Source organism: Thermobia domestica, chromosome 14 (assembly GCF_964235325.1).
Source record: "Thermobia domestica chromosome 14, izTheDome1.hap1.1, whole genome shotgun sequence".
Taxonomy (NCBI): Eukaryota; Metazoa; Arthropoda; class Insecta; order Zygentoma; family Lepismatidae; genus Thermobia; species Thermobia domestica.
In genome coordinates this window covers 27,422,248-27,449,079 of record NC_137467.1, presented here as the reverse complement: position 1 = coordinate 27,449,079, position 26,832 = coordinate 27,422,248, and the positions used below count along the sequence as shown (strand labels likewise).

Genomic DNA, 26,832 nt, shown 5'->3' with positions numbered 1-26,832 from the left:
GTTCTTAGCATGGCTTACGTATTAATTGAAACAAATACTTTCTGGCCTTTACCCGCAAACGCAAACCATTCCTTACACACCTTCACGGGCATTATACTCCCTCGACACCTTTCCGTTAAATGCCTTATATTCATCTTGAACTCTTTTTTATGTTCGACCCCTCATTATCACATGCTACATAAAGAAACTCTTTCCTCCATTTAATAAGCTCTATTTTCACTTCCACCTGGTCCACTGATTTCCGTTTTCTTCTCCTGTTATATTAAAAGGTTTATTTACCCATTTTAACGTTTGGTGGTTTTCTTTTATTCCCTTCTCCTTCCCAAGTCTTTCAGCGCTTTCAACCCGTGCAATATTCCACTCTCTGTCGAACCTTCAGTTTTCCCACCACGATTGCTACCACTGCGCTTTTTACTGAAAGTCGGGTCCCACACTAAACGATTTGCCTAAAATACCTCTTGGATAAATTCTATCTCCATCGTTTCCAACTTCCCGTTCCTCTCTTCTCCCCAAACTCACTATGCTTCAACATCTTCATACAGCTCCTAAACACTCCCTAAATACCGCTTCTTTCCCTTTCATATACACAAGTTACCTCAAGTTCTCTCCATATATACTATATATTCATCGCATCTATACTTTTCCCTGCTATCTCCATTCCTATTCTCTTTTTCCCGATCCCTTTCCATCATTTTCGAGCCCTAATGCTCTTACTGTCTTTCCACCCATGCCTTGTACCAACATGATTGCTTCTCCTCTCTTCTTCCTCTCCCTCCGCACACTGTCTATTTTTACTGCAATGGTTCTGGTCAGGGCTTGCATTTAGGTTTCTATGTTCCAATCTATGTTCCAATTCTTATAATCCTACCCCTGAACTTCGAAATCCCCCTGTCTTCTTTCTGAAATCCGTCTCCTTCTTTACCATCGTACTTCACTCAACTTTACTACATGCTTAATTTGGTCTAAGAGTTATGTCGGTACCCTTGGAAACCGAATTGCCCACACACTCGCACGTCATGATGCCCTTCACGGCACTCCCATTGCTCTTCCGTCTCTCCTATCGATCTGTTCCCGCTCCTTACTTCCCTCCATTTTCAAGGTTGGAACACCTAAAATATTTCTCTTATAATGGCGCATTGGTACTGTCACCATCCTTGTCCTTTTCGTTCTCCACCTTGGTTTCTCCATCATGGTTTCCCCCTTTCTTATCTTCATTCCCTCCTGACTTCATTTCATTTCCAATCCTCTCTGATTATTTCTTTGTCGCAAACGCATTATTCCTCTCACTAATAGTGGTCTAGATGCTGGTACCATCAATCATCTTATCTCCACTTTCCTCTGTACCAGCAATATCACCTTCTTTTTCTTTCCGTCCTTCATAATTTACTTGATTCTGTCCCTTTCAGTGTGAATTCCATAAGTATCACCTTATTTCCATCCGTGCTTCATGCGTATTATCTATATTTGTAACTCTCTGCTTTATTTCGCATCTTGTAAACATCCTTAAAGATACGTCTCGGTCTTCCATCCTTTTCTTTTGAATTCGCCGGTTATCAATTTAAGCCGCATATAAATGCCGGAAGAGCGAATTTCGCTAATTATTGTCAGTTATACAGAAGAAGAAGAAGAAGAAGAATGTATCTGTTTTCGTTCTGGACTGCTTGCCCTGGCAATATTGAAAGTTGTGAACATGGCTGCTCTAGCACGGCAGCAAGCTATTGTGCTATCTAGTAAGTTTTTCTCAGATTTTAAGAAAGTGAAATAAGGTTTACTGGTAGTGATTTTATTGGTGGTAACTAACCGTGAAAATGTTCTCAAATGATGGTATAAATTTAAAGAAAAACTACTCAATATAGCTCACGTACTTTGAGCTAAAGTTTTGTTCAGATTTAAAATTAATAATAGCATTAGGCTAAGTTGCTATGTGTGTTATTAATTATTATTGAATAGTATTTTTAATTATAAATACAATAGTTTTACAAATTGCAATCTAGGGAAGCACCTTACTTGATGATCAAAGAAGTTACACAAAGTAAGCGGGTCGCTAGTATTCAGTGTAGATTGAGCTTACAGAAATTAAAAATATCTGGTACTTCAAAAGAAAAGTGCATAACTAATCAAAATATATGGAAATGTTACCTGTGGCGTACGTAATATTGTGAAACAGGGTCCCGCAGATGAGCCAGAAGTGCTCAAAACCTGAAAAATTTACAGGAGAAATAGAATAATGTAGTTGTTTCGAATATTATATCGTTTTCTTGTTCATCGTAGTGTGTTACTAGTTTGGTTTTTGATACTTCCTTGTTTTCCAGCATTCACGCCGTCGCTGACGCGCCAGCTTTCTTCGGACGCACCCAGGCGCGAGCGTAGCTTTTACATCCTTGCGGTGACTCTCTTACGTGCTTTTCGTGCATTTTAGTGGCAACCTGGCACGATTTGGTTGTTTTTTTTTTTTCACCAGTTTCTACGGGATATTTTCGTATGTTTTATTTATACCCATAACTGGGATTAACTTGTCAATGCCCGCTCCAGCTGGTATACTCAGGGACGAAAATTTACCCTCTACTAATCTAATGGAAATGGATCAAAGCTTCCCTAACCTTAAGCTAACCTGTTCCTATCCCTGCCTTACTTATCTCTATCTTACTCTACTCTACCCAACTCTACTCTTCTATACCCTTTTAAAGCTGCCCTACTTACCGATGCGTAGTTGGAATAAATTAGTATTTGAATGCATTGTGTTAAGTCATGATCCGTAACGATAGAAGTATCCGAGAGTTGTTCGAAGTTTAGTAACATGAACGCGATGTGTTACCATCATCTTTATGTACGTTTATTCTCACCATCGCTGACGCGCACGTTCCCTTCGGACGCACCCCGCGCAGGCAAATCTGCTACGTCCGTGTGCAGACTCGGTAAGACGTTAAGAGAGGGGACAGTGCGGACCCACCTGACTTGACTTGATGTTACGTAGGTTATGAAACTCATGATTTTAGTGATTATCTAGCACAGATGTTTGGTTTTTGCTCTCCGGTTTTTATGGCATATTTCCGCACGCTGTATTTATACCCATGACGGGTTAAGTGCTGTATCGCCGGACTAATTTTAGGAAATTTACCGGCTCAATTGGAGAATTTATTTAAGTTTGTGAGGAAGAATGAGTGAAAGTTAGGTAAGGGGAATGGTAAAAGTTAAGAACGGGGTTGTATTTGTTGGTTGTTTTCGATGTTGTAAGGGGCACTGTATGTGGAGGCGGATGAACTATTTAACGGAGAGGTACGTTTGTTTTACTATACGGATTCGTAGATTGTGAAATGTACACAAATATTTGGGCAAGTCTTTAATTTGCCCACAGAACCCTACCAATCCCTTCGGGACTTCTAACCCGTTCCTCCTCCTCCTACTACTACTATTACTACTTCTTCTTCTTCTAGGCTGCTATGGATCCATATAGTAATACTGCACGCTTCATGTAGCGTAACTTAATCTAATCCAACCAAATATAACCGAATGCATATACAGCTGTACGCCGGCGATACAGCACTAATGCTCCCATAACGGTTAAGTCCTCCTAAGGTGAATGTGCACCCGACTTGCTATAAGAAACAATTTTTAAGGCAAATCTATTAAGAGTTAAGGATTACTCGAGCAGGTGATTCTACCAATTTCTTACATTTTCAGGACATGTTATAGCTTTGTTCTCCTTTTAGCAGAGCATTCGCTAAATAATGAGGTCCAACTATTAGTATTTGCAGAGTGACCTCATGACAACTCAGGATAAATGCAGAGTGGACTTTGGCATAGAAACTACAGTGCATAATACACGAATCAACTAGTGCTAGTTGGCCACTAAAAAGTACGAATGCTATCTAACCGAGTGAGAGCAGGAGTGCAGTAGGGGGCCCGAGCAGTAGCGAGGAAATGAATCCGTAAGGAACAGACATGTTAGCGACGAAAGGTATATGCATAAACGATAATGGAAGAGCACACTTACACATACAATACTTTCACTATCACTCAAATTCATTTCAGTATGCTGTACATTGGAAGTAATTACTTATATTCACACACTCATTCCTTTACAAAAAATGTTCAACATCGTATTTTACTGTAAATTTCGTATTTGGTAGAACCGTCTGCTCGAGTGAACCCGTGAGTTGGTTTCATGAAGAAGCACATAACTCGTTAATTCGTTTGTTGTCTTATAAACGAGGATTACACGTGTATGTGTAGACTGAGATAAACTTTTATACTATTCGAGCGTTTGTGTAGCTTGGTTAAGCAGACAACGGGATGTAGCTCCCAAATTACTGAAAATTCCCACAAAATGATAAACAATACGGTTAGCATAGGACAGCTTCAAGTATAAAGGATATTTTAAGAAAGATTGTCTTGTTCCATTAACATGGTGATTTATCCCTATAACTCAAGTTATAATTTATCGATACACAGCCTAACCGGGTTATTTACGCTCATAGCATGGTTGTGACAAGTGACGCGAGTTAGGGTAGTGTAGATTTGATTAGGTTAATCAGTATAAAAAGTGTACTAGAATAAGTTCGGAAATCGTTGTTTTAATAGAAATTTGTGGGGTATAAGATCGGTTATTTCTTCCATTTATTATGTATTTGAAGTGATTAAATTTAATAATTAATTTCAGAATATCATGTCGGAGCTGCTGCCAGTGTGACATTTTCCCATGCATCCTACAGTACAGACACTCCTTCGAAGTTAAATCTTGCAGCCTTGAAGAAAGGTACAGGGGGACGAAGTAGTTTCAATGGATATGTAGCAACAGTATTTGGAGCATCAGGATTTCTTGGCCGATATGTTTGCAATCGCTTAGGAAAAATTGGCACTCAGGTTAGTGTATTTCCTTATGGATGACTCTATCCGGGTATTTTGTCCATCCCTAAGTTTTTTTTTTTTTTTTTTTCTGTATTGCGTCCATGTTATTGTTTCTGTGATACACTTAATTATCATTTAAGGGGGGATTGGCGGTAACCCCAAGAACCACTTAACGGTCAACTTTTATGGAGAAAAATGTTGTGAGAAAGTTCTTTAATACATATTTAAATATCATAAAAGAGTCGTTTCATGACCAACTCCAATTTTCATTCAGAGCTAAATTTAGAGAGCTATAACAGCTGAAAAACTCCTCCAGATAATCCCTAGTTATTTCGGGCACAGTTAAAAATACAACTACAAGAATAGGATAAAATACGCGCTGAAAAAATATACTGTCTTTGGTAATATCTTTATACATTTGTTATTTTTACAAACAAAAAATAAAGTAAAATTTAATAAACAAGCGGGGAAGGAAGAGTAACACGTCTTATATCTAGTGAAAACATTTTTCTACAACATATGCCGGTGCATCCTACCCCATGTAGTGAAAGTGTTTTTCTGCAATTTACGTCGGTTTGTCTTACATATCACAGATACTGAAAGTTTACTGCATAACTTCTGCAATATATAATTTGTTTATTTTCCTTGTAAATTATACATGAACTCCTATCAGAAATCCACGTGGTCAGTCATGTAGAACTAGAGAAGCTTATGTGATACCAAAACCATAATTAGACCATCATAATCCAAAATTAAACTTTAGGAGTATCCAAGTTCTTTCCTTTTACGAACTTAATTTTCTTTACCTCTAAGGGATTTTGTTGTAGTAAAAATGAATAATAAGACAAAGCGAAAATCATAGAAGTGTAAGCCAGTCAAAAGCTGTAATTTAAAATGTTAATTGTTACATATGTAATGCCCAGTACGATTATTGATTTTGCTATTTGTAACACTTAATTGCAGTTAGTAATACCATATAGAGGTGACCATTATGATGTTTTGAGATTGAAGCTAGTGGGTGACTTAGGACAAGTTCTGTTCTTCCCGTACAACCTTCGTGATGAAGATTCTTTACGAAAAGTTATGAAATATTCGAATGTTGTCATCAACGTGATTGGTCGAGATTGGGAAACAAAGAGATTCAAATTTGAGGACATCTATATTAAAGGACCGCAAACCATTGCCAGGATAGCATGTGAGATGGGCGTCCAGAAGCTTATTCATGTTTCCAGCTTAAATGTCTCGGAGCATCCAGAGGTATGTACTTTCTCTGTAATGTTATATATATTACTCATAATTGTCAATAGAACGTAAGGAACATTTCTGTTTTACGAGAAGGAGTCCGAAAATAAGTTTCCCCAGGTGGTTGTGGACAGAGATGGCGATGCAAGACCAAAAACAGCATGTGACATTAAAGATCAGACATACCTTTATTTTTCCGTTTAAGTACTACCTACATTGAGGCATTTGTCATACCGGTATATAAGCTTCAAAAACCTTCCAGGAAAAATTCAGGGCCTTGCATAGGAAGAAGCGTCGAACAGCTTCTGTGACTTCAGCATTGCTTTCAAAGCGCCTGCCGCTGAGTTTCTTAAGCTTGAAACAAATGTAAGTCACTGAGTGCAAAATCAGGACTGATGGCGGATGGGCAAGGCGCTCCCACCTAAAAGTTGCAATATGGTTTTGCATTGCCGTCGCTGAGTATGGTCTCGCATTGTCAGCCAACAATCCGGTTATGGATTTCTGCTTCCGATACGCCATGTGCCCGTTCATAGCGGACAACCGCTCGCACTTCACCGTTTGACCACACTGTCAAATCGCGCCCATCCATAGCTACCAAGCTCGGACTGGGAGACTCGTCTCCGCTTTGCGCAGGCAGTGCGTCGACGCCATATGCTGGATCGCGGGTGAACGATACCCACTTGTGTCTCAGTGTTGCGCGTGCAACCGTTGTCTTCCATTGCTGTTCGTTTTCCTAAAGGAAACTTATTTTCGTACTCCCCCTCGTACTAACCTACATGTTCATGTAACAACCAAGAAACATATTACAGAAAGACAAAGAACTCTAAACTCAACACTGAAAAAGGGATTTAGATAGAGATTGGGATATCATCATCACAGATTTTATCTATAAATGTCAAGCAGAATAAATTATTTTGCAAAAATATTTTTGGTTAGAGACTGTTTTAACAAATTCGCAAATGAAGTATAAAAACAAATTTTATTTCTTTGATTATTACATGTATAAGTTTCTGTAAAAAATACTTTTGGATTACACAAAATATCACCCAGTTTTAGCAAAAAGGTAAGTGCATGATTGGAGGAAGGAGAAGAGGGATTAGAGTTTAGCGTCCCTTCCAGCAGTAAGGCTATGTGATTCGTGGACCTGCAGCTTAACGTGAAATCCGAACCCCATGAGCTCCCACCGGGAATCGAACTCGGGATCTACCGCACCAAAGACGCTTATGATGACCATATAACCATGAGGGAACTTAAAACAAATTCATTGCTGGAGTTCCAAAGTTGAGTTCAAAAATTATGATGGCTAACTGGATATTTCGATTAAGTGTTCGCTTGTTCAGTTAAAAATTCGTCTAGCATTGATGCAGTTAAGAAATTAAATTCCTCAACATCCTAGAACAAACTAGATAATTTAATAGGGTGTTGAGAGTTAAAAAAAAAAGTATAAGTTTGTGTGTGTTTCGATAAGTTACCTTAATTCTTCGTTACAACACTTAATCAGCGTACGCAACAGTATCGTAGATTTTAAATACGTGTTGGATTTTACACTCACGAGCGATTGAATTTTGGAGATGGTTGGCGTTCTGGGGAAATGGCGCTGTGCTCGACTCGGCGAATGTAATAGGAAAGTGTAGAATGTAACGTCGGTAAAGTCAGACCGTGTATGGACTGTATGAATAACAGTTGACTACAAAATAGGTAAGACATGAGACCTCAGCGCATCTGATCGCGACCTTCTATCTACAAAGTCGTGTGGACACTGGACTGTCCAAGGGCGAGTGTATCAAGAGTCTATTGTGATATGTGAATTCGGGCAAAACCACCGCCGCCAAAGTCGTGATATATGACGCGTTGAGGATAAGGGCCGCCGTCGACTAGCTCGGATGGTAAATTCGAATAGATGGGCCACAATGCATCAGTTCATTTTGTAAATTTAGTGCTGGATAATAGTGATGTATGACCTGGCATAACATTCAGAACCATGTCACCAACAGGGTACAGAAGCAAGCGTCCCATGAGGGTCGCCACAAGAGACTACGACTGACATGGGAAAAGGAACACGGTCGTTGACACACGAAGCGTGGAAAAGATCTCCTGGACATATGAATCGAGGTAGCAGTTGATAGACATTGATGGCCGGATACGAGTGCGTCGTCAGCCACTTTAAGCAATAGGTCTCGTTTACCAGCAGGATACAGTTCAGGTCGGTAGAGGTGGTATACTTGTCTCCGAGAAGAGGAAACTTTCTTATTTTATATATATAAATGAAAACCATCCCAGAGTTTGAAGCTCTTAAAAGTAGCTCTAAGTAGCAGTATGACAACCCACCGCCCGCCTCCAGAAGTGGGTCCTGGATCCGCTCCTGTGTTTACGTGGGCTTAAGCGGGACCTCTGGTACGTGTAACAACGCCCCTCATCAGCAAACGTTACAGAAACCTGCTGGCAGATCATGTTCAGAAATTGGTTTGTTCCAGTTCCCCTGAAAGTAACGTGTAACGTGTAGGTGTACCCTGAAAGTAACGTGTACCTACAAGAAGACTGCTTCAACCCATCACTCCCGAATTGTGTCTGAATGGTTCGGTGAGCACTCTACGGATACGAAAATGCTTGTCAGGCTTCCGAGGAGCCTTGGTCTTGATCCCATTGAGCACATCTGGGATACTGTCGAGAGGGATGTGCGTGCCCTGGATCCTGCTATGTCCGATTTATCATGACAACATAATTTTACTGGTAGTTGAATCAATTTAAAATGTGACCAATTCCCTTCACAAGATGAAATAAAAGCCTAGTGCTTTTCGTGAAGATTATTTGAGAAAATATTCGAAATATTTAGCACATACTAATTATTGGTATGTTACAGGAGCATGTAGTTTAGTAAACTGGAACTCAGTATTAAACATAGCTGATATATTGGTCATTTCAAATTTCTCTGTTACTGGAGTCAGTGATCTACATGGTCCGAAACGTTGGGACCAAACACTATATTTGGTGTATATCGAAGATATTCTTAGCTGAATGGATAACGTTCCCGCCTTTTGTGGGTTTGATTGCCAGTGGGCGCTTACTGTTTCGGATCTGATATTAAGTTGTAGATACACGTCTGATACTGTTCCAGTGCTGAAAATAGATGTTAAACTTCTATCCAAATAAATCCTGAATAAACACAAAATTATGTCCTGTAAAATTAATTTATATTTTACACTGTAAAATTAATTGATTGGCGTTTGATTTCTATTTCAGTACCGGGATATATGAGACGGGATCTGCTTTTAAAAAAGGAAATGAAATTAAATATGTAATAAAAATGACGCGTGATTTATGTATATGTCAATATAACATGTGTGCGGACATTTGAAAAAGTATAACTGTAGCGTAATTGGTACATTCTTCGCGAAAAAGTTTTTAGCTGCAATATAAAAACAAGAACATTCCACATTCTATGTGTTTAAGATCACCCAAGATCCTCCGCTGTATTTTTGTCGACTCGAATTAACTGTTACGATACTTAAGTAAGTTTAAATTTTGAATTACAATATGTGCTCTCTGCATTCTACAAGGAGGCCTTAAGTCACCTGAAATGAATTACTTATCAACTACGAAACTAAGAAATATTTATGAGTTATGACATTAAGTTAGGTTACCTAAACCAAGCGTTCAAAGTATTCTCCATTATTTTTAATGCACAAATTATATTTTAGCAGAACATACTACATCAGTTACCAGCCGTTTAGTAAGTTGAAAACTGAAGAACGATATTAGTGTGAAGCGACTAATGACCCACGCTGTATTTCCTGTATTTCTGTTATTCGATTTAGATGTCCAATTTATGATGTTTTCATTGATTTTTCATTATTTTCAGCCGCGTATTTTAAAGCATGGATCAAAAATTCTTAAAACGAAATGTGCAGGAGAAGATGCTGTAAGGGAGGAATTCCCCGATGCCATCATTATTAGACCAGCTGATATCTATGGACAGGAAGATCGATTTCTAAGGTGCGTGTTTTTTTTTTTTTTTTTTTTTTTTTTTAATAGATAAAAGCTTTTCAAAATTTCGAAGGATCAATAAGAAGACTTATTTCTTTATCCTCATACATGGTGTGTACAAAACAAGATAAACATGTGAAATGTTCACAAGTTTCTGAGGGTAATCGTTTATTCCCTAAAGGATTTTCCTTCGAGAAGAGCGGCTTTCGTGAAAATAAACTGATTTTTTTTTTTTTTTTCAGACATTTTGTTGCATAAGGTGGGAGGGCAATGAAACTAGATCCGCGGGTCGCAGTGGCACAGTTGTAGAGCAATCACTTCATGCTCCGCGGGGTTCGTGGTTCGATCCCAGCTCCCAGAAATGTTCACAAGGTTTTCTCGGGATTCTCCTCGTCATTCCACTATCTATCTCATCATCGGCATTTCCCTTAGCTTCAGTGTAATACGGGACATTAAAACTATTTTTTTTTTTTTTTTTTTTTTTTTTTTTAAATCTAGGTTCACACTAAAGAAAGTTTAAGTTCAGAAGATGCGTCTTGAAGGTAGGCATTTCGAAAAGATAAAACTTCACTCGGAGGATTCTATGCTGCCTGCAAAAGCCAGAATTTCTCCTATCCGTGGCAGCAGAGTTGAGGATATTACTTGAAACTAATAATGTTTGTACTGATGTAAGTAGCAAATCGTAGACAATAATTTGTTACCATAATCAGTATAAGTCTTTAAGAAGTCCAACGACTCACATTATCAGTAACTTTCATGTACTGTAGACTGTATAATAATAATAATAATAATAATAATAATAATAATAATAATAATAATAATAATAATAATAAACACTATGGGCAGTGGAGTGGTTCCAAACTGATGTGTCGCTACACACTAGTGTGCCTCGCAGTCTCATAGGGCTATAGAAATCACTCGCGTGAATATCGAATTAGTGTATAAACATGTTTTGCACTTTGAGTGCTAGGGTTCAAAGTTGGAACATCAAACCTAGCTGTGTATCTCAGCAAGTTTTCAGCGACTCAGTCAGGGCTGATGGCGAACAAGATCGCAGAGATGTGGCCCCGTGTAGCGTAGTCGTTAACGCTCTCACCTTTGGTGCGAATAGTCCCGGGGTCGATTCACAGTGGGAACACTCGGTCGAAAAGTTGTAAAGCTTTTTCAGGCCAGCCATCCTGAATGAGGTTTTTCCTGGATTTTCCTCAATCACAGAGCAAATACCAGGATGGTATAACATAACCACTTCCTTCTCTCCTTTCTTGGATAGTGTGCTCTCCGAGGGACGTGACGGGCTTAAGGCCATAGATGCGAGTAATTCCCAGATATATAAATAAATAAGATCACTGAGATGATCGAAATTAATCAGTAAATAGATGAAATTCTAGAGCTCCTTCGTGGCTAAGCGGTTAGCGTACGCGCCTTTGGCGTGGGAGACCTGGGTTCAATTCCCGGCGGGAGCTCATGTGGTTCGGATTCCACGTTAATCAGTAGGTCCACGTATCATATAGCATCGCTGCTGAACGGGACGTTAAACTACAAAAAAGAAAGAAGAAAAAAGAAAAATGAAATTCTAAGGTAGAAAGGGGTTCTAGAGCTTTTTTTTATTGCATTGTTGTCGACGTGTAATTATGGTAGACTTGTTATATCTTCTACGCATTTCCTTCTTTTCCACCCTTGTTATTAGTGCTGACCGTTTTTCCCGCTTGAAATACCTCTGAAGCACTTAAAAAATTCCATACGCTGTGAAATCCATAAATTTTCGATCATAATTATCCTTTATTATTATTATTATTATTATTATTATTATTATTATTATTATTATTATTATTATTATTATTATTATTATTATTATTGTTATTATTATTGATGATACAGATTTTGTTTTACCAAAACTTCTTTAAACAAATTGTTTCAAAAAACAATGGCAGCGTTTGGGAAGTGATTCCTGACACCAAGATAAGACAAAAAGTATAGACTTACCTGGGTGCACAAAAGCTTCCTTTCGTAGTTAATCGACTGCCGAAAACATTAAAAAACGAACTTTAAAAGCCCATAGCTCCAAAACTATGAGACCTGCCGTAATCGGGTTAAGACTTCACTTAGGAACTAGTATGTGCCCTATCCAAATATCCATGTTTCAGAATCCTGAGATACTTCCGCAACATTTTTCATAGAGGTAGTTGGTGAGTACTTCAAATTATATGCCAAAATCCCTCTATAAAAATTGTTGCATGTCTCGTAGTTTAAAGCTCATATTTTGATGTTTTCGGCAGCCTATAACTCCGAAAGGAAGCATTTGTGCATCTAGATTGGTCTATAATTTTTGTCTTACCTTGGTGTCAGGAATCACCTCCCAAACGTTGTCAGTGTTGTTTTGAAACGCCCTGTATATTTACTATATCTGCCCGTGTGTCCATCCGGCGACACAAAATCTCAAAAATACTTGATGGATGTCCGTGAATTTGATGGAAGATGATGGAAGATCAAAAGTTAGTAATCAAGTCGCTGATGGAAGTTATATCCGAACCTGAAGTGGTTTAAATCAACCATTTCCGGTTGTGTTGATCACAATAGAGCAAAAGCGATAATAGATAGCTAGAAGTGATTTTCTGCAGTCGGTTAAGCGTCATCACCATCCTGAACTCTCTTCTAAAGACGGAAGTGATACAAATCCACAACTTCCGACTTATATAGTGACCTACATAAGATGAAAACGGTAAGAGATAGCAAGGAGCTTTTTTTTTAAAATAATAATAATAATAATAATAATAATAATAATAATAATAATAATAATAATAATAATAATAATAATAATGGTTTTAGCGTTCTAAGAATAGCTTTCGTCTCCCTTAATTCTCTCTCCAAATCAGAAATGCAAGAAATCATCCACTTCTGTCTTTAACTTACATCATTATAGAAATAGCGAGAAACATTTTTTTTCAATCAATTCAGTACCCGAAGAATAACATCCATCCATCCATATCTCTACTGTAATCGGAAGTGATAGAAATGTATTACCTCTTTCGGTTTCAATGTTTGATTTGTTTTGATTTTGCGTTTAGCGTCCTTTTCAGGAGCAAGGCTATATGAGACGTGGACCTTCAGATCAACGTGGGAACAGAACTGCCGTGACAAAACGCTGTAACTTTGGCGCAGCAGTTTTGCGAAAAAGAGCCGTAAAGTTTTCATCCGAAAATGTGATCTGTATCGTGTAGAACCAGTGTAACTAGGCAATAATGGTCAACCAATCAATTTTCACCAAATTTAATCACACAACATGCATTTACGTAACATTACATGTAACCACGTGTTTCCAAAGTCAAGATACACTGGTTTTACACGATACAGATCATATTTTCGGATGAAAACTTTAGGACTCTTTTTCGCAAAACTTCTCCGCCAAAGTTATAGCGTTTTGTCACGACACGGCAGAGAACCACTTGAGCTCCTGCCGGGAATCGAAGCCGGGTCTCCCACACAAAAGGCGCGTACGGTAATCGCTTAGCGACAAGGGAGCTCCGGTTTCAATCTTGATTGAGAAGTTATCACACCATACGAACCAAACTCCTTTGCATGGCGTACACGTACTACGTTTTTTTTTTTTTTTTTTTTAAGTGTATTTATGGGTTTTATTTGATCTCATTTACCCACTTCTAGTATTTAAACCTTTTTCTCAAATGTTCATTCCAGCAAACTTTATTCCAAGTGTCATTTCGTTTATTTTGTTGTAGGTTTTATGCTCATCCATGGAGACGACGATTCCGAATGATGCCTTTGTGGAAGAAAGGAGAAGCTACGATAAAGCAGCCTGTGTACGTGGGTGATGTTGCTGGTGGCATTGCAGCGGCGATGAGGGATCCTGATGCTGTAGGCAAAGTCTATCAAGCTGTAGGGTAAGTGGATTACTTTCTAAAGACTTAAGGAGGAAAGTCTTTCCTACACAAATTGTCAGTGGCTATAAATTTCTTAACACGTATGAAGTTATACAGGATGGTGCAGTTAAAAGTAGCCCGCATCCCCTTTGAATGTGAATGCAATATTTCGACTTCTGAAATTGAGTAAACATCTACAACAATGTACAGTTTATTCAATTATCGATTGTTATTTCTTCAACAATCGATAATATACGACGACAATCGACGTGTATATTACTGCACGTGGATTTTGAATAATATCAAGGATGGTATGTTAGACCCTTTCCATTGCATCATGAGTGATGAAGCATGATTTTATTTTCTGATCATGTGAATTCACTGAACACAAGGTACTGGGCAACGGAGAACCCTAACATTGTTTGTCAGCATCCACTCCATGATGAAAAATCGGCGTTTGGTACGGTGTAACAGGAATGCGCATCATTGGACTGGTATTTTTTGACACTACCTTCAACATGATTACATATATGGAAATTTTTTTATGCATTTTGTGCTCAACTCACTGAATGTGAAAGACAATATTGCTTCTTCCAGCAAATGGAGCAACATGCCACACTTCTAAGGAATCCCTCAAACGAGTCCATGTCTTCTCAGAAGAACAAACTGCCAGCAAAGGTTTCTGGCCACCACGTTCGCCGGATGTGATTTCTTCCTGTGGGGACACATGAAGAGCAAGGTCTATGAAACTAAACGGCGTGACAAACATCTTGGCATTTGAAGGCGACGCTCCAAGTTCCCTTTAAATGCTGCTAGCAAATGAGACTCCAGCGGTATTGCCACGTTTATTTTGTACACATCCACGTCTATCCTCTGCCACCTGATCGCGCTGTAGTTCGTCTGCTTAGCCATAGCCACATACCGTAGCACTCGACAACATCCCGTCAGAGCTTGCGTTTTATTCGTTTAGCTGAGATGCCAAGATGTTTGTCACAGGCTTTAATCTACACAATACGGGAACTGAAAGACATCATTAGCCTTAAAGTTGCCGCGATCAATATCCGAACTTTACGCCGGATGTATCTCAATATGCTAACACGTGCAGAATTGTGTATTGATGTCGCAGCGGATCACTTTCATCACCTATAAATGTATTTTTCTCTATTTTTCATTGTAAATAAAATGGTAAGTCCATTTCAGCTCTTCGTTTCTGTAATTGCAGTGCATTTCCTTTATTCTTACATGGGCTACTTTTTATCTGCGCCACCCTGTATAACAAGACAGTGACATATAGCCCAACAAAAGATATATCTACGTTTAATACAGTACAGATAGTTCCATTTAAATAAGGTAGAAGTTCCTCCCAATACCAGACAATTTGCTTTCATGCTCAGGATTTTTAATTCTCGTTTTACTTTAAATTCTGATTCCTGAAAATATCTCACACTTTCTACCCGACTCGTTTAAACTGTTATACCTGATTATTGTTTATTCTCCTCATTGAACTTTTGATAGAATACTCCCAGGAACTTCCCAGTTTCTTTGGGGTTTACGCTTGTGCCGCAATGAACATCATCTTTTACTCGACTTTGATCCGATATTTTGTTCTAGGTTTCCTAAATGATTGTTCCATTTTTTTGACATATTTTCTCCTGGTCGCAGCGCCAGAAGGAAGCATTGTTACGTCTATTATTTTTTATATCTATTATATTTGAAATTAGTTGTAAGCGCCTGTCGTAGTTGGATATTAATTCAGACTTAGATAAAAAGAGTAAGCATACACCGATGTCGGGTCTTAGTTACAAACCTGGATAAGAAGTGAGGAAGAAGAATGTCATAAAAAAGTTAACCTACAATCTTGAATTACGTGGGTATTTATTATCGTCTGTTATTTAAGCCCGCACAACTAAACGGTAGGGTTGGTTACATACAGGAAAGGCGCAGTATGGATTACATAAGGAAAAACGTAGTGTTGGTTATATAAGAAAGGCGTAGTGTTGGTTATATAGAAAAGGCGTAGTGTTGGTTATATAGGAAAGGCGTAGTGTTGGTTATATAGGAAAGGCGTAGTGTTGGTTACATACAGGAAAAACATAGTGTTAGTTACGTACAGGAAAGGCGTTCTTAGAAACAATGAGAAACGTCCATACATTTTGACCTCCCCGAGCTGAAAATTTTAAAAAATGGCTTCGTACGTGATTAGATCTGGTGAGGACTTACTGCGTATAAAATTCGGAAACCACATGCCTTTTTTCTATGCTAAAGGTCTCATGACACCTACACACACAAATATATGTATTATACAGGATGTTTCAAAATGAATATCGGGATTTGAAGGCTTTGTAGTATTTATTACATTTAACGTACAATTATAAATAGTACATCAAATAAAAGAACAACTCAAACAGTTTTTACTACAAGAGTTCAATATGAGTACCATTCGTCACATGGCACATATCGAGTCGATAGGCGAGAAAGGCCCATAAACTTTCCACCGGGATATGGCACAAAACACATTCAGTTTAGGGGAGTCTCGTTGCAACTGTATCATTTCATAGGGATTTGCTGACCCCCCAGATGCGAACATTATTGAGCGTCCACATCACCACTTTGGTGAAATATCGATTCATCACTGAAGACGACATGATCCAGTAAATCTTCATCATCATACAGCAGCATTTTATTTGCAAACTTGGCACGAATAAAATGTATTCTGTAGGCTTTAGAGCTTGTAGCAGCTGCAAGCGATAAGGACGTAGTTGCAAGCGCCTTTAAAATTCTTAAGAGACTGTTGTACACTAACTACAGATTCAGTCCTTGCAAAATGTAAAACACAAAAAAACTTTCTGCTCACTAGTCACCATCTTTGCTACGACAGGGTGTCTATCGGTCACGAATGTCACGAAAATGTCACGAAATCAGAAAACGGTCATGGAAGTCACGAAATTTAGCTTTTGGGTCACGATTTTTTTAAACTGTACAAATGTAAGTACAGATTGGAAAATTTTGTTGTGTAAAACGTCAAGATTCACCACCAAAAATGTCGATGGTCGGGTTTAGACGCTACCAAATCGCAAGCAAAGTACTTTTCTATCGCATAATTGAAAATTCGGCCTAATTCGCTCTTCAAAATGTTAGAAAATTTTATGATTTGGTAAAGAAAAGGTCACGAAAAAGTCACGAAAAAGTCACGAAATTCCATTTTGGAACTTGAGTAGACACCCTGTACGAACGCTTTCTAACGGCAGACAGAGAAAACAGTCCATACGCATGCATATGTGGAAAACCGAGTTGCTCTTTCGATGTAATACTTATAATAGTAAGTTAATAGTAATAAATACTACAAAGCCATAAAATCCCGATATTTATTTTGGAACACCCTGCATTATTATTATTATTATTATTATTATTATTATTATTATTATTATTATTATTATTATTATTATTATTATTAAAAGTTTGCGAGTGGAGCAAAGTAGAATCTGAGACTGTGAACTAACCAGTCAGAGAAGCGCCAGCCTCCAGAATGGAGTGAAGAGCAAGTGTGTAGATAAACTGGTAATATAGTCGTTAAAGCACCAGCATAAGTCACACATTCCCACTCTAATAATTTCAATGAAGTTTCACGTATAGGTTGTTAGTGTTAAAAACTGTTGTTAAAAGTTAATTCTAAAATAAACATATGTTACATGGTTTTCTTGACAATTTGGCTCTTTTTCTTCGTCCATTTATTTATTTATTATGATTTTTTTCAGGCCAAAGCGTTATCAGTTATCTGAAATAGTGGACTGGTTTCATCGTGTGATGCGTAAGGATTCTGATTGGGGCTATAGGAGATATGATATGAAGTGGGATCCCTTCTTCTCCTTGAAAGTCAGTTTGACGGAGAAGTTTTCTCCTTCATGGCCTTTTGGCTATCTCACGTGGGAAAAACTTGAAAAGGTAAGTGTGATCAAGTCCTGTCCAGACCGAAGTTAGAAACCCTCCGGATTCAGCTTGTTTAAGGGGATGGACAAAAAAATGGAAAAATCTCAAATATTGCACATTACCTTTATTAATAGCGAGTAGAGCCAACTGTGGCACGCAGAACGGCCTACAGTCGACGGGGAATGGAGAAATAAAAGTCGCGTATGGTTGTCAAAAGAATGTTGTACCATTTTTTCGCCAAAGCAGCTGCAAGTTGTAGAGACGACGGTGGTGGGTAGCGGGCTCGCACCTTGGTCTCCGAAACTGACCACAAGGGCTCAATGCTATTGAGATCTGGCGATTGTGGAGGCTATGGCAGTTGTGACACTTCATCTTCGTGCTCATCAAACCAGTCGTGGTAGATGTGAGCTGTATGAACAGGGGCTCTGTCTTCTTGAAACACACATTACCATCTGGAAACAGAGTTTGCACCTGATCACTCAGGATGGTTATGTAGACCTTGGCAGTGCATATCCATGCAGAGTGATCATGGGTCTGGCAGAATACCAGGATATGGCTGCCCGAATCATCTCTGAACTACCGCCATGCTTCACTTTTTGTAGCAGGCAGTATGTATCGTAGGCTTGTGGTGGCGTTCTCCACAGTTGGAAACAATGTAAAGGAAGATTCATGCAACCAGATTACAGTCTTCCACTGCTTCATTGTCCAGCTTTTGTGGGCGTTTCACCAGTGTCTCCGTATAACAGAATGATCAACAGTCCCTAGCGGTTTGAGAATTGCAGATCTGCCATAAATACCCTGCTTATGAAGTTTTCTTATTGTTTTGACGCTAACAGAGTTTGTAAGAATTGTATTCAGCTCAGCTGTGATTTTTGACGCCCACAATCCTATCCAATGTGCGTCTGTCTGTCACACAACACACGCTGGTTTTTTTTTTTTTTTTTTTTTTTTTTTTTTTTTTTTTTTTATTTTAAATACTGGTAAACAGTCATGATCTTCGAGACTGTGCCTCTTAATACTCCAAACATTTTCACTACTTTTGTCACGGAAGCTCCCACCATATGCGCATTCACAATTTGCCATCTGAAACTGTAGTCAGCTCAGAAATGATTCATGCTAACCTTCACGGACCGGTCGCTGAACTGCAACTGGCTCATCTCTTCGATTGGCTAGGTTGTATACCTTACAGGATGTGCCGGTGACCACGACGACACCTACCATTCAGACGCAAAACGTGTTTGAAATCGCCACCACTTTTATACCAAGTGTTTCCGTCTTTTTGTCCACCCTTGTATATAGTGTGTAACTAAATTCGTAATATGTCAGCATGTAACGGGAAACAAATCTAAAGTTGAGCTCGATCTCATGGAACTAAATAAAATTATACGGCTGAATATAAAACCTCATGCGCAGTTTTCGAGAAATTAGAAAAAACTATTTTTTTCATACTCAAAAATTGATCCTGTACAATATCCGCGTACTATATTAAGATTACTCTCTTTATTTCTTGAAGTTCATTGTTCCTTTTCAGTACCGAAGCCATGTGAAATGTGGACGTGTGCAATTCAAGGTGGAAAACGAACCACCATAATGAGTTCAAATATTAAGGCTCTCCCATCGGGTATCGAACTCGGAACCACACACACAGGAAGAGCGTGAAAAAGTGATATTCTTGTAAACATTCAGAGATGAGTAAATTGTGGGTTTTCGGCTTTTGGCAACCTACAGTTTCCTTTTGAATAACCAAAGTTTGTGTTTAGCATGGTATAATTACTATTACTTCAAGTTGAAAGAATGTTTGCATAATTTCTAATCCTAAATCTAAACTTTCTGAATTTGCAACCTGCGAACGGCTAGGTCAGTCAGAAAGCTTTCAATTTAGTGATATGTAAATCGGCATCCATATTTCAGCATATCGGCTTCCATCACTCTTATTTAGCATTTCGAGACCAAAGTGTGCTACGAGCGTGGTTTGATAAAAAAAAAAAAAAAAAAAAAAAAAAAAAAAAAAAAAAAAACTTGGTTGGATATTGAAGAAAACAATTTGAATTTTTTAATGTATTTTGTTTTTCGACATACTGCAGTCCCTACAAAGTTCAACGAGTTTGCCCCAACGTTTTTCCAACGTTGCAATTTTTTCGCGGATATGAGTTTCTACGTGTCTTTCAAAATATTCATTTACTTCTTGTGGGACCCCCTTCGTTTGTCTCAGATTTTCGTTCTGCCAGGAAAGTTGAGTTCTGGGAATAGATGATAGTCCGAGGGAGCTAGATCGAATGAAACCTATTTACTTCACCCCATTCTTACGGTACCTACGTTTTCCCGTAAGACTTGTATTAATTATTGTTCCAAAAGTTGTGTACCTGATTAACTTGGACCATGACCTCATTGATATAACATTATTCCTATGCTGTTAATGTTAAATTCCCCTGTATATATTAGTCTCATACATGATCTTTATTTTTTTTTTAGAATCTCTTTCAGAAAATGGTGTACTGTTGTACGGGGTGTGTTCGAAAAGTATCGAACCTTACTTTTTCCCGCGTAAACCAATGAACGCGGGAGACTTTCTTCAGTGTGGATGTAGAGACACTCATGCGCAGTCGGCCAACGGATGAATACTTGTAGCGAGCGGTCGTCGTTTTTTAATGATTGAAAGCAACGATATTGCTTTAAATTTTGTCAAAAGCTTGGCGATACCCAAGCGGAAACCATTCAATGGGATTGGTACATTCAATTTTGAACGAGAACTTAGGCATGAGGAGTGTCTGCGAAATTTGATTCAGGATTTGTGTATCGTCAGGCTTCCTACTCACCTGACATGGCTCCGTGTGACTGTTGGTTATTTCGCCAAGCTGAAAATGCCACTAAAAGGAACTCTATTTGAGTCAAGACATCATGCGGAATGCGACGGTGAGAAGTGTGTGCATTACCAAAAAGACTAGTTTCAAGGGGATTAGTGTTTCGGATTCTCAAATTAATATTTTTTGCCAACCAAAGGTTTGATACTTTTTGAACACACCTCGTATATTTCGAGAGGTCATTACACCCAAAAAAGAGGGGGGGGAGGGGCTTGTCCATTGAAAAGTACAACAAACTGTGGTACTCTCTGTGGTTTTTATGTCTATTGGCGTTGAGTACATGGGTAGGTTAGTAATATTAAGATGTCCCATTCATGTTCTAGGATTGCAGTATGTGATAATTCAGTCCAGATGGATTTTTTTGAGTTACGAATGTTTTTTTGTTCTCGTCATGTTCTCTTTGTGAGAGGTTTTGCAAAAAAAAATGTCAGCAAATTACGTTCGAATTCATGTTGCAAAACATTAAAAGGAAAGAACTAAGCTAAGAGGATGATGTTTTTTTTTTTTTTTTTCTTTTATCCGCTGCTGGCTGGTCAATATGCAGGGTGAGGCAAAAGTCCAGCACCACCCTTTTATTTTTGAAACGGCTTGAGGAGAGATGACGAATCTGGGTGTGGGTAATTGGCATGGGGTTCACCAAATGGTGCCATTTGACATCATGGTTACAATCTTGATATCATTACTGATAAGAGTTAGGTGAAAAATAACTTTCGTTACGTATTTCTGTTGAAATTCTAGCCTAAAATCATGTTTCGTATTATACCCCCTTCCCATTTGAAATATTGGACCTGAATTCAAAATGGCGGATTTCAAGATAGCCGCCATGCCAAATAATACCATCTGGTGCGTCCCCATCCCAGTTACTCACATCCGAAGTTTCGTAATCTTTCCTCAAGCCGTTTCAAAAATACAAAGGTGGTGCGGAACTTTTGCCTCACTCTGTACATTAGCAACTGTTTCTAAATGCTCAATAAAGTCACTTTTGGGGTTCGCTTCAAAGAGGGATAAGCTAATATGGATGTTTTAATTACATACAGATCAATTGTTTGCTGAGCAAAACCATATGTTTTCATTAAAAATTAAATATATGTTACAGTTTCGCCAACTAACTCTTTGGCTTCTTTAGACACTATGAGATACAGGGTAACCGTACAATCTTCTATATCCAACAGCAGCAAATCCCCTTCAAGTACTTATTTGAAAATTCCTATATAGATGCTTTCTATTGTTGCTAATAACACAAAATGACGAACTTAACTAAACTAATTTAAACTAACAATTAATTAATATATATATATATATATATATATAGTAGGTGGGCCGTAAGTCCCTTACCATCCCCTGTAAAATCCGTGTTCTTGGAAAACAGTGAACAACAACCATGTAGTAACATAGTAGGCCGAATGGGAAGTCGGATTGTGATGGTGACCAAGATGGCGGCCATCTTGAAAGCCGCCATATTGAATTCACGTCAAGATTCTTAAATGGGAATATGGTCATGCGGCACATTATTTTAGGCTAGAATTTAAAGACAAACACAATGGTGAAATCGGTTTGTTGATATCTTAATTTGTTCAAAAGTTACAGGCATTTCAAATTGCTAATTTTACCTGTCACGCATGGCGGAGCACGTGCTCTACGTGGCCCCCATCCCGAGTTATGCACAAGGTAAGTCGTTGAACCCAATTTTGCATGACCCTCAAAAGAGTTTCTGGTGAAATATCGGCACAGGCTGCAAATAAACTTACTTTCAGGTGTTCAAGATCCCGGATCTTTTCGGCGTATACCTTTGCCTTCAGATGACCCCAAGGGCGCCAGATCTGGTGATCGTGCAGGCCATTCAATGGGACCACGGCGCCCAATCCATCGTCCAGGAAATTGTTCATCCAGATAGGTACGGACCGGTAATCTGTAATGCGGAGGGGCGCCATCCTGCTGGAAAAAGAGTGGAAATTTGCCGTCCTCGGACAATATGGAAGGGAGGATGAGATCCCGCAACATATCCAAATACCGTTCAGCAGTGAGGGTACCAGGAATGATGAATGGACCAATTGATTTGGTGCCCAATAGACCACACCACACCATTAATTTGCCTGTACCTACCATTTTGCAAGTGTCAACCCACAGCGGATTTGTCGGGGACCATTAGCGAAATTTTTGCTTATTCCCGTACCTATCTGGATTGGGCGCCGTGGTCCCATTGAATGGCCTGCACGATCACCAGATCTGGCGCCCTTGGGGTCATCTGAAGGCAAAGGTATACGCCGAAAAGATCCGGGATCTTGAACACCTGAAAGTAAGTTTATTTGCAGCCTGTGCCGATATTTCACCAGAAACTCTTTTGAGGGTCATGCAAAATTGGGTTCAACGACTTACCTTGTGCATAACTCGGGTTGGGGGCCACGTAGAGCACGTGCTCCGCCATGCGTGACAGGTAAAATTAGCAATTTGAAATGCCTGTAACTTTTGAACAAATTAAGATATCAACAAACCGATTTCACCATTGTGTTTGTCTTTAAATTCTAGCCTAAAATAATGTGCCGCATGACCATATTCCCATTTAAGAATCTTGACGTGAATTCAATATGGCTGCTTTCAAGATGGCCGCCATCTTGGTCACCATCACAATCCGACTTCCCCTTCGGCCTACTATGTTGCTATATGGTTGTTGTTCACTATTTTCCACGAACACGGATTTTACAAGGGGTGGTAAGGGACTTATGGCCCACCCTGTATATATATATATATATATATTATACTGTAAGCTTTTGTAACAATTTGTTCCACTTTTGGTCTATGTTAAGTCCTGCGTTCCAGTTCATTGCTTTATTACCCTCCATTTCAATACATCGTGCCTCCTTCCATTTTCTGATTATGCTTTCATCTTCTTGTCCTAGAATTTTTACTACTTTCCAATTTGCTGCGTGTCCCATGTCCCTTATGTGTTTGTAGCATTTTTGTTCCTCTCTGTCCTAACGTCATCTTTATGTTGTTTTATACGTTCTGTGAGTCTCTTCTTAGTTTCTCCAATATAACATATCACACTCGCTGCACTTAATTTTGTAGATCACTCCTTTTTTCTCCATCAATGTTCGTTGTTCTTCTCTCTTCTTCCTTCCTTTCCCCCTTATTACTTCCAGTAGTTTATTGCTTCCTTTTCTATATGTTGATATGCCTCCCATCTTCTTCAGCATTCTTTTAATAATTTCTGTTTCTTCCAAACTTTCTATCCCCCATCACATTTTTCTCTCTCCGATCCCTCTTTCACTTCGTTCTCCTTCTCTTCTTTCTTCTCTTTCTCCATTTTTGTTCTCCCATCTTCTGTACGTTAACTTTTTTTCTATCATACCTTATTCTCTAGCTGCTTATGGAATGATTGTATACTTTGTTCAATTTTTGTCTTCTTCACTGCTTATTTGCATAATTCTTTTTCCCATATTATTGATGAAATTCTTCTTGGTAGAGTGATCCACATCACTTCTGGCGTGGCAATAGTTTCCCGACGAACAACTTTTTTGGTACCATTCTGTGTATATCACTCCTTGTTTCCTCCTTATTTTCATGTCCAGAAACACTATAGCCTCTTCCTTTTCCTTTTCCACCTCTAGCTCCAGTTGTATGCCTTTCTCTGTATCTTCAATTTCTTTTACAAGCTTTTCTAATTGCCTGACAGTTCCTTTCCAAATCCCTATGCAATCATCAACATATCTACCAAAAAACACTAATTTGTCACTTCCTTTCATCCTTACTTTCTTCTCCCAGTCGTTCATAACAATTTCTGTCAGCACCGGACTCAACCTGGAACCTATTCTTATTCCCTCAATTTTTACAAACTTTTCACCTATAACACAATAACTGTTATTCCATATAGTCTTCAGGGCCTCCTTCAATCCTTCTCCACTTCAACCATTGATCCTCCTATCCTTCATCAATTCTGTAATGACTTTAAGAATGTTGTTCCTTCTTAGGCTTGGAAACATAGCTTTCACGTCAACACTGAACATGATTGTTTTAGCTTTGTTCTGTCTTATTTCCTCTATTCTTCTTTTTAACTCCATCGAGCTTCTCACACTGCTACTTTCTTGTTTTAAATATTTCCTGGAACTGATGATCGTATCTAGATCTGGCATCATAGGTGGAAGGGGAAAAATAAAAGAATTTGTCGTAACGCTTTGTAAGTAATTAGCATACCAAAATCAATATTTTAAACCATAGGACGAAGACAAACTAATATTAATATTTATCACATAATGTTTTCATGTTATATAAATAATTTTTGTCATATTATTTATAAAGTACAAAGTAGTACGGAAGTAATAGCTAGTCACTTCGTTAAAAGTTCTTATATTACAATTTATAATAGTTTTAGCTTGAAAATGTATTTATTTGTTATAAGTTGGCCACTTTTCAGTGAAACTGATAGTGGCTATATATCGATATGTTTCACTGTATACATAAATTTTGACAATTTGATTTGATCTTTATGTTTTCTTAGGATCATGTTACTGATGTAGTTGAAAAGAGTATCCCTACCTTAGAAGATTTGGGTATCTGTTTAACAGAAATGGAGAATCAGATTCCTTGGGAATTGAGGCCGTTCAGAGCTGGAGCCTACTACGATGAGGAATTAGGTGAATTTGAGGCACCTGCACCACCAAAGGTTTTTGCCTAAAGAAGTAAATTGTGGTTTAATTGCGCCTAGTAAGAATTAGAATGTCAGCGTTTGCAAATTCTGTGATATTGCATCCCGTTCTATAGAAGAAGGCAAATCGATAATACATTTTTAAAGTTATTTGGAGAACTCTTATATTTCTGTTTATCCATATTAAATTTAATATTTTTCATTGTACTCTTGTTCAGTTACAGATATTTTCTTCTGTACTTAACAAATGTAGCGTTTTTCTCTTACAAATGGAAAATTCACGAATAAATCTACTCTTGTATCTTTTAAATTATAGAAATGGTAAACTTCCTGTAAAATGCCTTGCCTGTTACTTGTTGATGAGTTTATTGTAATAACAGAGTTGCAGATGCTGAGGTTGTTAGACATAATATACTAGGAGTGAAATCGTGTAATTGGAGATTTTGTTAAAACTGTACAGAGATGTTAATAAAAAATATTTATATTAAATGTCTTAGGTGTTTAAAATAACCATTGTTTTGTAGCTTACTTCTTCTAATATACATATATTTAATTTAGAATAAATGAATTGTAAACTTTGTGGTTACTGTCTTGTGAAATTAATCTTATATACACTGAGTGCACAATAAATTGCGACCACCTCTTCACAGAAAAAAGTGTGGCCAGCAGCCGAGCAGGATGACTACTTGTTTGGCTTAAGAAACATTCTATGGAGCTGTAGCATGTGAATTGGCCCCTTAACTCACCGGAATTTAATCCTATAGAATATTTATGGCATGTTGTGGATCGCACCATGACAACTGTGGGCTCATTGTGGGATGCCATCAAAAATATATGTTATGAATTCCCCGTGGAAACATATGAGCAACTGTAAGAATCTATGCCACCCCCTGTCCAGGTCGCCATCTGAGCAAAAGATGGACCAACAAAGTATTAGGTAGGTGGTTGCAATTCACTGAGCACTTAGTGTACATATACAGAGGTTGTTCAGCCTACGTTTGGCCGATTTCGTTCCTTCCCCCTCCCGGGCAGAATGGATTCACCCGACCTGGCTCGTGGCGTCCTGCAGTGTTGTGCAGTGGCTTCCTGGGAAGGGAGTCGTTTTTCCGCGCGGACGATTATTACGCATAAAACAGGACCATTGTTGTGAGTGTTGTGTTAAATTTGTTTCCAAGTGTGTGGGTTTCCGTTCTGTGACCAAAATGCCGCCCAAACTAAGCCGGTTTTGGAAAGTCTATGTTGCGGCTCTTTATAACGCTCACTTTAGTGTTTCTGTCATTAGAAAACAGTGCAAGAAGAATGGTTGCAACATCAGTTTAAGTGGAATAAAAAATGCTATTAGAAAGTACAAGGGCAACGAAGCTCCACCATTTGGATCACCAACGAAGTTGTTTAGGAAGCGGGAATGCACCAAGGCCACCTCCACCATGCAGAGGAAACTTCGCAAAATGGC

At 38.5% G+C, this 26,832-nt stretch overlaps 1 protein-coding gene across 1 annotated transcript; it reads left to right on the top strand.

The window, feature by feature from the left end:
- Positions 1 to 1,558: 1,558 nt before the first annotated feature.
- ND-39 (NADH:ubiquinone oxidoreductase subunit 39) lies at positions 1,559 to 25,868 on the top strand. Its single transcript, XM_081737799.1, has 7 exons — positions 1,559 to 1,730; positions 4,661 to 4,863; positions 5,812 to 6,105; positions 9,950 to 10,083; positions 13,809 to 13,970; positions 17,705 to 17,891; positions 25,233 to 25,868. Exons 1-7 carry the CDS (start codon positions 1,574 to 1,576, stop codon positions 25,407 to 25,409), a joined length of 1,314 nt encoding a protein of 437 aa, XP_081593925.1. The 5' UTR covers positions 1,559 to 1,573; the 3' UTR covers positions 25,410 to 25,868.
- Positions 25,869 to 26,832: the final 964 nt, after the last annotated feature.

Coding starts and splice junctions, on each gene's coding strand:
- ND-39 (XM_081737799.1), top strand. CDS start 1,574: ATGCCGGAAGAGCGAATTTCGCTAATTATTGTCAGTTATACAGAAGAA. Junction 4,864..5,811: donor TAGGAAAAATTGGCACTCAG/GTTAGTGTATTT, acceptor ACTTAATTGCAG/TTAGTAATACCATATAGAGG. Junction 6,106..9,949: donor ATGTCTCGGAGCATCCAGAG/GTATGTACTTTC, acceptor CATTATTTTCAG/CCGCGTATTTTAAAGCATGG.